This window comes from Solanum dulcamara, chromosome 8 (genome assembly GCF_947179165.1).
Source record: "Solanum dulcamara chromosome 8, daSolDulc1.2, whole genome shotgun sequence".
NCBI classification, from domain to species: domain Eukaryota; kingdom Viridiplantae; phylum Streptophyta; class Magnoliopsida; order Solanales; family Solanaceae; genus Solanum; species Solanum dulcamara.
Genome location: NC_077244.1, coordinates 297,060 through 313,382, shown reverse-complemented (window position 1 = coordinate 313,382; position 16,323 = coordinate 297,060). Strand labels below are relative to the sequence as shown.

The 16,323-nt window shown below is 32.3% G+C and overlaps 3 protein-coding genes across 3 annotated transcripts; all 3 read right to left on the bottom strand.

Moving 5' to 3' along the window:
* Window positions 1-1,318: 1,318 nt before the first annotated feature.
* On the bottom strand, window positions 1,319-2,914 carry LOC129898805 (pentatricopeptide repeat-containing protein At4g02750-like). Its single transcript, XM_055973493.1, has one exon. The coding sequence runs from the start codon at window positions 2,912-2,914 to the stop codon at window positions 1,319-1,321; it is 1,596 nt and encodes a 531-aa protein (XP_055829468.1).
* Window positions 2,915-5,128: 2,214 nt separating this feature from the next.
* Window positions 5,129-6,322, bottom strand: LOC129898802 (transcription factor JAMYB-like). The gene is made up of 3 exons (XM_055973488.1): window positions 6,185-6,322; window positions 5,729-5,858; window positions 5,129-5,630 (listed from the first exon to the last, which is right to left on the bottom strand). Exons 1-3 carry the CDS (start codon window positions 6,306-6,308, stop codon window positions 5,129-5,131), a joined length of 756 nt encoding a protein of 251 aa, XP_055829463.1. The 5' UTR covers window positions 6,309-6,322.
* A 2,926-nt stretch (window positions 6,323-9,248) lies between these two features.
* On the bottom strand, window positions 9,249-13,694 carry LOC129901032 (nitrogen regulatory protein P-II homolog). The gene is made up of 8 exons (XM_055976139.1): window positions 13,388-13,694; window positions 13,228-13,273; window positions 13,099-13,126; window positions 12,237-12,324; window positions 12,064-12,131; window positions 11,772-11,841; window positions 9,784-9,819; window positions 9,249-9,638 (listed from the first exon to the last, which is right to left on the bottom strand). The coding sequence occupies exons 1-8, from the start codon at window positions 13,575-13,577 to the stop codon at window positions 9,565-9,567; spliced, it is 600 nt and encodes a 199-aa protein (XP_055832114.1). The 5' UTR covers window positions 13,578-13,694; the 3' UTR covers window positions 9,249-9,564.
* Between the last annotated feature and the right edge of the window lie 2,629 nt (window positions 13,695-16,323).

Sequence of the window (16,323 nt, the reverse complement as noted above, 5' to 3'; positions counted from 1 at the left end):
AGAGAAACAGCTGATTATATTTTGGATTTAGAAATGAGAGTTAAGGTTATGCAAGTTATGGTAAATATGTTGTCACCTTGTAATAGTGACTAGCATATCGGTAAATCATGCATTATATTTGATCATTTCTTTGTAAAGGTTGATACCCAAAGTCAGAAAAGAAAAGAAATTCATGCAATATTGTGTGAAAAATGACTTATGTAGAGGACATTATTCCACTTAGTGATTTAGCAGATGTAACTGATCTTGTTTTCTTTGTTCATCTATGTTTTCTCTATTCTCAAAAAAATATATATATCTTAGAACTTATCTCAGTATAGTACACTGCAAATCCCAAAGAACAAAATGAGAATTGCCTTTTCAAATGCTCTTCTATTATAGTATAAACTTTTGATTTGATTATATCAATGTAGTACTCAATATTATCATATCATATTATACCTCCCTTATTGAAGAGTACACCAGTACAAGAGCACGTACGAGTGTAAACAAGTTTAGAAAAGCTAAAATAACTTTCTAGAAAGAAATAAGACAGGTAAAACTAAAGAGTCACTAGAAGTCAGTGTAGTTTAGTCATCTAGTGCATAATGTACTTCATTGAGGGGCAGTCCTTATTCTCCAAGTTTCGAATCGTGACCCACTGGCCCCTCCAAGATTTATTATGAATTGACAAAGATTACGTTGATTGTCTAATTTATTGTAAATCACCTCTGTCCCTCACAAAGTTTCCAAAGCATAGGTCTTGATTGGTTGGAGTTGGCGCTAGTAAGCTGCTCGGACTCTCCAAAATTGTTGACGCACCCACGTCGGATCCTCCAAAAATGCACTACTTTTGGAGGATCTGACCTGCACCCATCAATATTTTTGAAGAGTCCGAGCAACATAAGGCACAACGACAACGAATGTGCTACATTTGATGAAGGTTAAAAGTTGAAATAGTTCAGAAGATTAAAAAAAACTTCCACATTAACAGGTAAAAGTAAAATTTTACAAGAATTCACCATACATGCATAGTGTTGTATCTCTGCTTGGATGTAAGAACAAATGAGGTAGAAGTACCTAAAAATAATCTATATTTATGAGTAGATTCAATTCTCTCCCCTTAAATGTATCTACAAACTAGCCAAGGCTCATTGTATTTGAGTTTCAGAAAACTGGAATTTGGTAACATTATGTCTTAAACGTAATTCTTGAGTACAGAGGAATATTGAGACACTGAACATATGCTTCGGTTTGCCAGCATTGGACATGAGACATCAATATTTGCTTAATATAAGCATTGTGTAGAAAGCCGCTTGCCACATAGTAGACAAACATTTCAGTTTATCGAAGAAGCTGGAGATTCGATCCAACTACCAGCCTTCTGCTTTGTAGCACGCCATTTCTTCATCAACTTATCCAAACCAGTTATGTCACTGCAAACTCCTTTGTCGCCATAGATTTTGGAAAGCACTGAGTATACTGCAGGATGGTCATGCTCCAATGTGTAGATACCATTTGCTGCAATCTCTCCGAGCTCTAGACATGAGTGCAAGCCACATGCTCCTAGCAGTGCCCCCCAGACCACTACATCAGGCTTAAAAGGCATCCCATCGATTAATTTTTCTGCTTTCTCAAGCTGACCTGCCCTTCCATACAAGTCCACCATACATGCATAGTGTTCCATCTCTGCTTTCAATCCGTAATCTGTTACCATAGAATTGAAAATCCTCTCACCTTCCTCAACTAGTCCACCATGGCCACATGCATATACCAAATTAATAAAAGTAATTTCATCGGGCCTGATACCACTCTTCAGCATCCTCTCAAACTCCTGCATTGCCCTCTCTGCAAGTCCATGTCTTGCATAACCTCCAATGATCGAATTCCACGCTACCAAATTCCTTGTATGAATGGACTCAAAAATGCAGAAAGCAACTTCAATGTCTCCACATTTAGCGTACATGTCAACAAGGGACGTCAACAAGACGACATCAAGAGGGAAACCAGACTTCAAGATGCACGCATGAACTTGATTACCTACGAGAACAGCAGAGTGTCCTGCACATGCATCTAAAACAGTTGAAAACGTAAAATGATTAGGACGATTACCCGAGTTCAACATCAACTCAAACAATTTCAAAGCCTTCATAAAGTCTCCATATTGCACATACCCTCTTATCATTGCTGTCCAAGAAACCACATCTTTCTCACTCATCTCATCAAAAACAGATCGAGCTTCATTAAGCTTCTTATTCTCAATATACCCATTGATCAAAGTACTCCAAGTAAAAAAATTTCTCCTAGGCATCATATCAAAAGCCCTGCCAGCCTCACTTACGAACCCAAATTTCATATAACCCAAAATCAACACATTCCACGACGTAACATCTTTATCCAAAATCTCATCAAAAACTCGAGCTAAACCTCTGTAATCATCCAAATCAACATAACCCCTCATCAATGCTGATCCTACAAAGACATTAAGACTTATCCCCAAACAAAGAACGAGACCGTGAAGCTGAGGGATCAAATTCTTGTAATCCAAATGCAAGAAGGAGCTAATTAATACCGCGAAAGTGAGCTCATTGGGTCTCATGTCACCACATCTGTTCATATCTAGAAAACATCTATATACTTTTTCTGGGTTGTTAGCATTTCGATACCCGGAGAGCATGGTGTTCCAAGAAATGACATCTCTGTTAGGCATTTTGTCGAACAGGTACTCTGCATGTTTGATGAGGCTGTGTTTGAAGTACCCAGCGATAAGGGAATTCCATGATACAACGTTTGTCAAGTTGGGACTTTGATCAAAGAGCTTCCGAGCTTCTTGGAGGTTTCCGTTTCCGATAAAGCTGTTGATCATTTTGTTCAAATTAACGGTTGAAAAGGTAGAAATTTGGCGGCAAAAGGCAAAGGTGCGCAGCGCGGACATTTGACTCTTTGTAGCCGCCAAAGCCTAACTGTCCAAAAGGCTATTTGGTGGGATTAGTATTGACCCATTTTAGTTCAACCAATTTCAATTCATAAAAAAATAGATTGGTATGTAATTCGAATTGAATTATAAGAAATCTTGTTAACATATTTTTAAAAAACATTTTTTTTTTCAATTTGATATGTTAGATATAATCATAATAAAGAAAAAAATAATTTTATTAGGTACTAAAATAGTTTAAAAGAACAAATCAAACAATTAAACTTAATAAAAATTGGGTTGGATTGGGTTGGGTCTTGATCTGTTATATAACTCATTACCTAACCTATTTTGACTCAAACTAATTTAGGTTGGATTGGATCTTGACCCAATTGTTGTCTTAACCCATTATGATTCGTCCAAACTTTACCCAATCCGTTTAATTGTCACCCATAGCTATGATGTTCAGCTCTTAAAAAATCTCAATGAATGTAGGTAGGATTCTTTAAAAATAGTATATTTTTAGAGAATCCGACACGAATGCGGCATTGAAAGTGATGAGTTCGCAACTTAGATTTTGAGGTGTCAAATGAACGCATGAAGTTGAATTTAAGTAGATTAAAATTAATTGAATCAATAAACAAATGAATTAATAGTTATTTGGTCTGAAATAGATTTGAAAGAGTTAAAGAACGGATTATAATTCAATTCGCTTCGACTCTTGCTAAGTTTTGATTTCTTTATTTGTTCTTTTATAGGAAAACAAAAAAATTATTATTATTATTATATCAAATAAAAAATATATTTTGACAGTTTTCGTCAACCTTATTTTTAGAGATTGAACTAAACGAGTCAAAATGAACTAATTCAATATATTAGCAGGTCATTTTGAGCAAGTTTAACTGATCATATTTATATGGGCTAATTTTAACATAATCTCGTTTAAAAGTTATTGCTTGCTTCTTCTTTTTTCTATTTTAAAATTGGTCGCTTAATTTTTTCTAGAATAACTCAAAATTCTCGAACGACCAACAAATTTCGCTTATTGACTTGTTAATTTCGTGATATAAAAATATTTGCATTACATCAAAATTATTGTAGTACTAGTATTTAATTAATCAGGCTATATCATAATTGTATTCTGATGAGCAGAACATCATGGTACTTTTGTATATATAATTTTTTAAATCTAAAATTTTTAATCCTAAAATATTGAGTCGATTTAATATAGTTTAGTTTTAAAGATTGATCAAATTAACTATAAATCATAAGCGAAAAATATCACATAATTTGAAACATAACATTGTGTTGTATATATACTCTTTAGGGGTGTACATGGACCGGGTTGGTTCGGATTTTTTACAAACCAAACCAAACCATTTGTGTCGGGTTATTAAATCTATAAACCAAACCAAACCAATAAAAGTCGGGTTTTTCGATATTAATTTTTCTCGGGTTTTTCGGGTTTTTTCGGGTTTTTCGGGTTTCTCGGGTTTTTTGTTTTTTTTTCGGATTTTTTCGGGTTTCTCATAGTATCAAATAAAAAGCACAGAGCAGTGCTTCTTAAAAAGAGTTCTAGTACAAAATATCAACATATAAGATGGAGGCACAACACTGTTTGAAGTTTTAACTTTATAATATAACTTTATAAGATAAGTTTTTTTTGTATATTATTTAGATGGGCTACTCAAGTCCAAATCTAAATGTAAGAAAGAAAACAAAAATTATGAAAAATTTTTAAAAAATATTTATAAATTACATTTTAATAAATATTTTTATATATAATATAATTTAAAAGTAGTATATCTATAATCGGGTCGGTTTGGGTTCGGTTTGACTTTTTTTAGTTAAAACCAAACCAACCCTATAATGGTCGGGTTTTTTTTTCAAACACCAAACCAAGTCAAACCAAACCACTAGTCGGTTTTTTTTTCCGGTTTGGTTCGGTTTATCGGTTTGGTGCGGTTTATCGGTTTGTCTTGTACAGCCCTAATACTCTTACATGCATGGGAAAAAATTGTTGCAAAGGTTTATATATGATCTCGAGAGAGATGTAGGTGAAAGAGATTCGATCACTAAATTAAGTAGCATTAATAATCAAGTTAATACTATAGTATAATTACTAAATTCACAATAAAATATTTAGTAAGTTCTTAATATGTATACATAATTTAATTTGGACAAAAATTATTAAGTTCACATGAATTTTCTAATCAGACGCATCATGTTGCACCTCTAAGGAAAGAGCCAAAGGTCGATATCATCATCCAAACGTAGTGTTTCATCAGGTGATATTTGTGATGTTACACTTGCCCAATAATTGTGATGCTCATCCTCATGAGATGAACAATTATAAAGCGTCATATCTCCCGCGGTTGAAAAATCATGAGAAATATTAATTCCATCTTCAAAACTAGACAAGTTGTTCCAGATATCACTATCATTTGCTGCTACGAATGAATCCGTTGATGAGATGATATTAACGTTTGGACATGTGATATTATTACGAGGATAATTCTCCGTCATAATTTCAGAAGAAGACGATGATAACGATGTGGCAGTCGGTATTTGTTGAGCCAGCAGAGAGGGCAGGCATTGATAGAGAAGGAAGTGTCGAAATTGTTGACTATTGGCATCGCAATGATGCACTTTTGCATGTTTTTGTACTTTGGTTCTCCAGTAATTCTTAACATCGTTATCGCTTCTTCCTGGCAAATTCTCTGCTATCTTTGACCATCTTTATTTATTTATTTTTGGTTTAAAAAAAACAAAATAATATTGTTACTTTATATTACAAATTCATTCGTCCCAATTTATATGAAATAATATACTTACCGATTTCCAAAGCGAAAATGAAGTAGTAGAATAAGAAGCTGCTCTTGAGGAGTTATTTTCCCTCGTTTTAAGTTTGGCCGCAAATAATTCAACCATCTCAATCTACAGCTCTTACCGCTACGCTTCAACCCTATGTAGATATAATACGTAATTACTTTTTGATGAAAGAAACAAAATGATATAAGTATTACATCATTGTACGTTTTTTCTAACTGTTTAAATTTTGATGAGATGATCAATCACCCAGTACGATATGATATCACTACACCAAAAGTGAGTTGTAGCGACAATTAATTAACTGCAATAGTTTAATTAGTGCTAAAAATGGCTCTAGCACTCTTTTTGTTAATTAATGTGCATATTTATTGTCGCTAAAAGCTATTTTTATTGTAGTGTATATAGATCAGCAGCCTCATGATGAAAATTAAGAAAATGAAGAGTTGTGATCTCTCATACCGGCAACATGAGCTAGTGAATCCCAGCGTCCTTGGCCAAATAAGGAGATGGAATGGATGAGTTTATAGTCTTCATCTGAACTCCATGGTCCTTTCTTCATCTCCATTATTGATACTTGTTCCATATTCTCAAATATTAATTGTTATGGATCGATGATGTTTCAATTAGCTAAGGGGACTATATATATATATATATATATATATATATATATATATATATATATAAGTAGATAGAAAGTGTACTTGGCCATAAAATTCCTTTTTAATTGGTTTTGGGGTAGTAATTTCTAAAGTTTGAGATAAGGTTAATTAATAAAAAGAATATTATCATGCTATGTTGGATGTGTACGTTCAGTACTACTACTAGCTAGTAGACGTGAATATAAAGAAAACGTTTTAATTTGGAAAAATTAAAAACAGTCAATATGAATAATGTGTCTTTTGAGGGGAATTTTATTACTCCTCCATTTTTTTTTACTTGTCAAATTTTAACTTGGCACACCTATTAAGAAAATAATAATTGGTATAGTGAATTTATCATTTGACCCCTATTAATTGATAGAGTTTTAAACATATTTACTCACTACATTTTTCAAAGATATTAACTCAATATTAATAAATTGAGGGTATAATAGAAAGAAAAAAATTGTCCTTTTTTTATTTGTTAAAATTGACAAGTAAAAATGAAAATCAAATTAGAAAATATTTGAAAAATAAATAGGAACGGAAGAAATAGTTGAGTTGATTGACTATCTGAACTCTCACTTTATTGGTGAGGGTTCGATTCCCCATACTGTAATCTCCTACCCCATTTTCCCTTTCCCTACCTTCAGTTTTAAAAAAAAATGCCTTTTGAAAATAATTTTTTTAAGAAAATATGATAGAAGGACATATATTGCATGCAAGTAGCTAGAGATATTACATGCAAGTAGCTAGAGATATTACTAAATCGAATCTTTCGCTTTTCAAAGTACTTCATAGATTAAACTTTTATACATTTTACAAAATATTTGATCACTTAAAAGTTAATTATAGGTAAACAGCAAGAGTAAAATATGTAAAGAAAATTGGAATGATGATATATCTTTGACTACATTCATATTTGAAGTTTTTAGGTATATGATTCGAGACTTTCTAGTCTAACTTCGTCGGTATTATGTTAAGGAATTAGGAATTTGTTTGATAGTGATAAGGTCGAAAAGATATGGTCAACCGCATTTACCGCGCTCACTCAATCTAGAAGGATGCCAATTAATGCCCTTTATTCCCTCGTAACGTTATGGTAAGGTTTGTATATTATTATTATTGTTATTGGCAATAATTCCACGTTATGATAAAGTCTGCCTACATCATTTTGACTTTATTTTTTGAAATTTCACTCAATATATTGTTATTGTGATTGAAATGTAACTCTACGCTGGGAAGGTTTCAGTACAAAGTAGCAATATATCCTTTATTCCCTCGTCACTCGTGATAAAGACTGCATACATTCTTTGGAAAATTTCAGTACAAAGTAGTAAAATATCATTTATTCCCTTGTCACCCATGGTAAGGCCTAAATACATCCGTATCAGACTCCATTATTTTGAAATTTCACTGAATATATTGTTGTTATTATTGAAAAGTGACCCAGGTCGAGAAGGTTTTGATACGAAGTAGTAATAAATACAACATGTGCCCAAGGACGGATCAAACTAGAGCTGCATATTGACTAGTTCAGTTCGATTTTGAAGTTTATCGTTATGACTTATCGATTATTGATTTATAGACATGACAAACCGTTATAGAACCATTAGATATTGGCTTATCGGTTATCAGTTTATCGGCTATTGATCATTATCGGTTCGGTTATCGATTTAACCATTAAGATTTGATACAAAAAAAATCATTGAAAATCACTTAGAAACAAGGTAACAAACCAAAGGAACCATGCACATGAGTTGATAAATTGCATCTTGTTCAAAAGCAAATGTAATACATTGTATAATAATCAAGAATTTGAGACAACAAGAAATAAAAATATGAAAACTAAACCTTAAATAAAGGACTTTATATACTTAGTAATAAATATAAATTATTAAGTTATTATCAGGTTATTGATTAACCTATTAAAAAAAAACTTTAAACCGTCAAGAACCAATAACCCGATAATAAAAAAAATTAAAACCATCACCGAAACTGCTAAATCAATAACCCATACTGATAAACTAATAAAAAAAATTAGTTCGATTTTAAACAAGCCTAAATCAAACATTATAGTATTGAATTCATCTGAACATAGTATTTTTAATGTTTAGCATAACTTAAAATATTGAATTTTGGAATACAAATAAACAATCTCGAAAATTAAACACATAAAATTTAAATTTTAGATTGGATATATGTTTATCCGTACTAGCAAATCTATGGAGTATTATAATGTTTGAAATTCAAAGATTCTTAATCCACCCAAAAAAAGAGGATCCTTTATTGACAAGGAGACCGTTTGAATCGGCTTATAAGTTGTTTTCAATTTTTTTTGAGTGTTTGATTGATCAAAATAAGCCTCAATAAATAGTTGAATTTATTTGAATAAACTTATTTTAAGCAGTTTATAAGTTGAAAAACAGTTTATAAGTCAAAAAAAAAAATTAACTTGCACCTACTTTTTTTTTAAAACTTATAAGCAGTTTTTAACTTATAAGTTACTTAAAAATAAGTCACAATCCAAACTGGCTAACTTGCTGATGAGAAGGCCAGCAGGATTACGTCAAATTAATGAGGTAACACAATGCTATGATTTCAAAATTCCAACAAATGGTGGGTTTGGCGGCGAATCAAATACCACAGATGGAACAAATCCAACAATTCTCTACCACTTCTTTCTTATAAAAAAATAATATTGATACGTGGATTTGCACAAGCTTGGTATAATGATAAAGGAATCAAGTAACAACAACACGAACATATTCAGTATAGGTCCACTTTACGAACATATTCAATATAATTCCACAAGTGAACCTGCGAAAGTGAAATGCACGCAAACCTTATACCCGTACCCACCTTGGTGGGATAGAGATTAAAAATGGCTAAAGGTATATTGGTTCAATGTATATTGCACGGAGGATAAGGTGTAAAGTACACTCAACTACAGCCAAAAACGGGGAAGGGGAGCAATGTTACCGTGATTGTGCTGAAGAGTGTAAATACAAAATGGCTGCTAAGCTACGAGTTTTCTGGAAATGGCTACTGAAACTACAGGTACATGGTAAGTCTCCAACTTGTTTATTTTATTCCCTACTTGACAGCATGGACCTTGTTCCATAACTCAACACATAACATGGCCACAATACATAACTAAAAATGATTAAGCCTTTTAACTTTAAGATAGAGGCATGCAGCTCAAGAAGTTGATAACGTAGAGGACATATCAGCATGCCCTCCCATCATCCTCTCTGCCTTTTCTCCGCGTTCTCCTGTTACAGTGTACCATAGAATCATTACAAGGGACAAGTTTTGACCTTTATAAAGGATATGAAATTCAGATGATAAATCAACCTACAAAGACGGTCAAATTTATAAATACAAAAGTACTATCATTAAGCAAAATATTCTACTTACCAGTGCGAACTCTTATTACATCAGAGATAGGAGTCACTGCCAAAGTAAAACAAAAGCATCAATAGTTCAGCACATTTTGTAATATTTCCAACAAGGCAATAATGTCTAGCAACATCAGGGTTCCGAGAATATTCAATTGGAATATGAAAACTAATGATGTCTAGCAACGCCATCCCAATAGATGGCCCAACTTTAACAGCCACTTTGAACTTCAGGGTCTCTTTCACTCGTTTAAGATTTTCTTTGCAAGGGAAGCATGTTATGTTTAAACATTAGCAAGATCAGAAACTATATAATATGATTGCACATATGTTCACCAAAATGCAGGGACTCTCAAAGGAATCTGAGGTTTTAGCAGCTGGATAGGAGTTATACAGAGAACACGAGTGGTCAGCTATGGAGGATGAAAAGAGAAGAAGATGAAGAATAGAATTCAATAGGAAAAGTGTAGTATTATTTATCAATGAATGTAATCTGTAATTGTACAATGATTTATAGAGAATCACCCTGATAACTGCCTTTAATTACTTCAACAGATAGTAACTAACATAACAACTTTTCTACTGATGACTAATAACAATTAACTTTAACTAACTGTGGCTGACTACAGTATTTCGTGTATCAGCATAAGCAGTTTCTAAAGTTAGATTATTTGCAGATATGCTATTCCACTACCCGGAGTGCTGCTTTATGGAAAAAAGTAAGAACTGCAGGGTAAAATATCGGAAGACTCTTCGAGCTCCACATTCCTAATCAACTAGGCTTCGCCTAGTGGGCCACCTTTCGCATTTTTCTATAAGTAATTTTCTCTATATTAGTGCAGAACTCTAATCTGTATCACTCCACAAGGGTGCAAAATTGTGAAGACGTTCTTAAAGTTAGCTACGCTAATATAAGATAATTACGTCTTTAAATCTTTGGTTGCCTTTCTTTTTCTCCTCAGCATCGTGAGTGTGTTGGGGGGGGGGGGGGGGATTTGTAAAAACTTAATAGAGACTTAGCCAAAAGCAAGGGATCCCCCCAAAACACATACAAGTAAACTAGTTACCACTGGAAACTGCATTATATGCTCTTCAATATTTTTTTTCTAAATAGATACCAGTATCTTTTTAGTTTTAACATTGAAGAAAATTTTTGGCCCATTAACTGACCACTTGCTAATACAATATGGTCATTAACTTGAGCACACAAAAAGCTCTTCTAGCATCAGAAAACCTGTTTAATGATCCACTCCAGGCTTGGCTTGACATTTTGCCAGAATAAATGAAATTAAGATCAAAGATAGGCTTCTTACATGAGAAACACACTCACCAAATTAAAACCCTTGAGAGGAAAATATAGAAGAGTGCATGTGTGTGTGTCGATAAATCACAAATGTATCTTTACAAGCTAGAAACTGAAATCATATTTTCTCACAAGACGTTTAAATATCTCAGAAAATAAGCATCGAAGCAAAGGAGAGATCAACAAATTTGGGCTTCAATTAAACTATTGTGAACATGTCACTGATGGATTTCCTTGTCAAATAAAATAGAAGATAAAGATCAACGGGGTTGAGATTCCTACAGCTTTTTATATTATATTCAAATTTTGGGCTAGTATCTCTATTTATTTCTTCTGGTAGACCTAAATCAGTTTACAGTACACCATCTCAGTGGAACCAAAAGATTTTTTTCAAACAAATATGGATTGTCATTGCAAGCACGTTTTAAAAGGCTTGCTGACATTGGTTTACATGCTTCATGTGCAACACACTTAGATTACTGAGGCAAACATTTGCTTGGAAACAACAGCAAGTTAAAGATTATGAGTTACACCTTACCTGTACAAAAGATATGTCATGAATCATGATATGAAAATATACAGCATACTCATTGAGGAAACATTAACTAAATGGCTTCAAGCTTGGTTAGAGAATTTACATCAAATTAACATTTATATTAACAAAACTAGTACAGAACTCCAGGATCATGAAGAGAAAAACTTACAGAATATCTTTCCATCACCAATTTCACCAGTTCTTGCCTCTTCAATTATCTTGCCAATGACTCCTTCAACCTGATAAGACAGCATTACGAATTAGATCAGAACTAACATCTGAAAAGCACAATTAATATCGCAAGGAGCACCAATTAGATAAAACTTGTATATACATAGGAAAGATAAATGACACTTTAACCATATATTTCTATAATCATATAGTTTTAACCATATTCTTCTACACATATGGTTTCGAATTACAGCGCAGAAAGCTTGATCAAGGCCATTTAAATTCAAAACCTGGTCTTTGCTGACAACAATCTCCATTTTAACTTTTGCTACAAACGTGTCTTCAGAGAATTCAGAGCCTGCAAGCAGCAGATAACTTCAAAACCAAAGGAAGAGTCTCTATTTAATTGAGAAATATTCACGACAACGTAAATAAACACTTAAAATTGATGAAGTTTCCATACCAGCTTGCCTCTCGGTCAAGCCACCTTGGGCACCAAAACCACGAACGTCCGAGACAGTGACACCACGAATGCCCATTTTCAGTAGTGCCTTCATAATTCAGAAACATGAGTAAACAATGGAATCTTTTGGCTTCGGGAATTAGAAGTTTTGAAATATCTAGAGACCGTGAAAAATGGAATATATATACTAAGCGCTGTGAAGAAATAGTTAGACTGTATAAAAAGAAAGAACCAGGATGAATTTCCAACTTATCAGTACTGATATTAGTAGAGCAGGCTAGTAGCATAACCCTCGGGCTCTTTATAACTTTGATCACAACTGAGATTGAAGCTGTGATGTAAAAGTATGTTCCACAATATATAGGCATTTCTATGATGTGATTAAGGGCGAACAAAAACATTCTCCAAAACAGGTTTTTCAATTTTCTCACGTTCGGTTAGTCGAATATTTTCTCTAGGAAAACAAGCTCCTTACAAATGAGAAAAATGATTTCCCTAATGAAAGAAGGGAAAACAAGTTGCATTAGTGACATTTCACATTGATTATGCCTTCCCCACCCTCCAACACACCTCATCTTCACCTCCACCCCCCTGTATCTCTCATCCCCACCATCCCATACCCCACCTCCCATAGTATTTGTCTAAATAAATTATATAGAAATGCTTCCAATAAAACATTTTCCTGCGTACCTAACACACCCTAAATGTAAAATTGGGGCGGAGTAAAACCCCTAAAAGAGGTCATGTAGTTTAAGCAATCATGTACACATGCAACCTTAAGGATCACAAAGAGAAAAGATTGAATTTTTTCTAAAAGTAGCGCATGCATATGAAAATTTGAAAAAAAAAATCGAGTGCTTACCGAAGAAACCTGTTGAATTCTCCAAGGTCTAGTCCATTCCAAAATTTGCAGAAGAATATGAAAGACGCAAAATTGAATCAGTAAAGAAAATGGATTAGAATGCAGAGTAAAGAAAAGTGATGCTATCACCTTAGAATTGCTTCAACTTTGTAAAACTTCGCATCGGGGACAAAATCTGAAAAAAACAAAACCGACCCATTACTACTATAAGCAACAAAAGAAGGAAAAAAACAATGACCCATTACTAAAAAACTGAGTTTATGAAGTGGGTTTTAAGCAAAATTGAGACCTGGAGAGTTTTGGGCTTTGATAATCGGGAAAGAAGGAGCATTTTGAAAGCGTTTGAGGGTGAGCTGCGAAGGGAAAAAGTTGGGTTTAACAACGGTAATGGAAGTGAAATGAGGGAATTGTGACAAGGATGGGGAAGAAGAGAAGGAATGAAGGGAGAAATTGGATTTTGAAAGTGAAGGAGAAGCCATTGGAAAGTTGTTGTATGGGCTTAAAGATAGTGAAGTGACGCCATTACTGAGTAATTTAAGCTTCGGCTTCTCTACCTTTTCTCTTGTTATTATCGATGGAAAAAATGTTCTATCTAAGCCCGGTGACTAGGATCAAAATTATTTTTAAATTATGCGAAATGAATTATTTATATTTTTTTATTATATTTTGGGATCAAAATTTTAGTAATTCATCTAAGCATAGTCAATTAGGATTTACTACAAGAAATTGAGTCCTTAGCGGTGCCCGTTTTCCATATCGACAATACACTTCATTTAAATAAAAATATATTATTTCATAATATATCGTATTATATTGTATTGTTTAAATAAATATAAATAATGAATACATTGTATTATTCTCCACCGAATGATATATTACACAAGAAAAACACAAAAAGAGTTAGGGCTTAAGGTAAAGAATAAAATAAGATTATTAAATAATAATTAAAAATAAAATGAGAAGAAATATTAAAATAATAATGCGATCACACTAAATCGATCGTTATATAAAATGGAACTTTTTATTGCTATCTAATGATATAATATAATAAAATTTAAGTAATAATTAAAATAAATACAATATTTAAACTAACAATATAATACAATAAATAACAATCATCCAAACAAGAGATTGGGTGTTGGCTTTTTTTAAAAAAAAAATGAAATGAAAGTCTTTATGTAGCCTCTCTCCTAATGGTCAAGTGATTAAACGCTTTGTTTGATTCAAAGACGAACAACCCCAACTAATTGTATTGGGTGGGTCCTTGTTAAAAGCTATTTTAAATATGAGTAATTCCTAAAAAATAAAAAGGCAAAGTTTAATTTTTTACTAACATCTTTCTAGATAGAAATATATAGGAAAAGTTTGATATTTGACGAAGATTTTTCTAGATAGGAATGTGTTCTCGACAAAGAGGATAGGATCTCTATGCCCTTTATCTCACAATTTTTCCGTGAAGAATATATATATCATTTATTTATTTTTTATCTATTTATCTATCATTGATTCTCAAGTCAAATTTTGAACTTGTAATTCTCTTTTCATTTTTCCTTCTTCTATCTTAACTGTAATAATTGATTAAATACTTCAAATTAACATTATTATTACTCCCATTTTTATCACTTTATCGATCATTTTATTAAGAATAGATGGTTCAAAATTATTGTTATTTTAAAATGTTTAAAATATAATTGAATTTTTTATTTCATTTTGCCCGAAGGAACCGTCAATTTTAGAAGTAATCAATTATTGACTAATTAACATAGAAAATAAGTGGAGAGCATTCGCACATGCTCTAATACTGTGGTTGTTTATATCAACTCTTTTTCTATTTATTAAAAAGAGATTAACATTTTAAAAGATTAAAAATAATAAATAAGAATACAATAGTTAAAAATATATTTTTATTAAGGGTCGTGTAAACAAAAAAAGTGACAAATAAAGTGGTGCAAACTGCAGAGAGAGTACTATATTACACTCCATTTATCTCAATATTTATTTATTTTTCTTTTTTTAGTCTATTTCTTTTTTAAAAAAGTCCATTTTTAACTCTTCAAGTTTTTTGTACATGACATATTTAAAATATATTTTGATACCTATTTATCTTAATATATTTTAAAACTTTTAATTTTTTTCAATTTAATTCTTATTTAAATTTATTAAAATATTAATAACCAACTTTAAATCTTTTAAAAGAGTAATAATTAAATATACACAGTGTATTTAATAGCAACTTCATAAATAAAGAGAAAATAGTCAAAAGCCCCTCTAATTTATATCCGAATTTCCAACTATACACCTTAACTTTACGGGAGTCTTATTATCCCTGAACTATTTAAAACTAAAATAATTACACCCTTAAAAAGCCACAACCACATCTATGTTGACCGATAAATTGCACGAGTTTGGCGTGTGGAAATTTGATTAATTTATTTTTAATATTTTTTTCCCCTTTCCCCTATATTTCCCCCATTTCTTCAAATCCCTAAAGTATTTGCACCATTACTGTAAAAATCAAAGTCCATCGGAGTTGGCCTGTGAGGAACAGAGATTAATAGTGATGGCAGAGTTTGTCGAGTGATATTCAAACTTTGCTCGCCAGAGAACCTGAACGGCAAACTAAAAAAAAGTGAGGGGAAGGAAAGAGAGAGGACGAACGGAGGAGTGGGATTGCCATTAATGGAGGTCAACTGAGACGAGTACTCCTCTTAGGGAAGACGAGAAAGAGTCGATGATGCATTTCATGTCATCGTCGGCGGCGTCAAATTTGAAGAGAAAAAGGTTATTCACCATCAATTGAACAATTATGAAATTGACAACATGTGGATTCTGAGATGTAGTTGATTGATTGAGATTTGAGAAAAGAAAAAAAATTCTCTTCTGGAGGTTCAATTAGATTTGACGTAAACCCAATTTGATTTTTTTTAAATCTGATCAAATCTTTTTAGGGTGATATAAATACATGTCATTTTATCTATAATTGCTTTATTGATTTTACAAGTTTTTTAAATGAGAGTTTAAAAATTTGTGTGAAATGAACAATGGTGAAGATGGTGGTGATAGTGGCGACTTAGAGATGGTGAAAGGTGAATGGTGAAGGAATTTGGTCTTGTTATAAAGAAGAAAAACAATAAATAAGAAAAAAAAGAAAATTTAAAATACATATATTTATGAAAAGATATATTGAATATAAAGTTTTAATATTTGTTTTTTGTGCTCACTCTA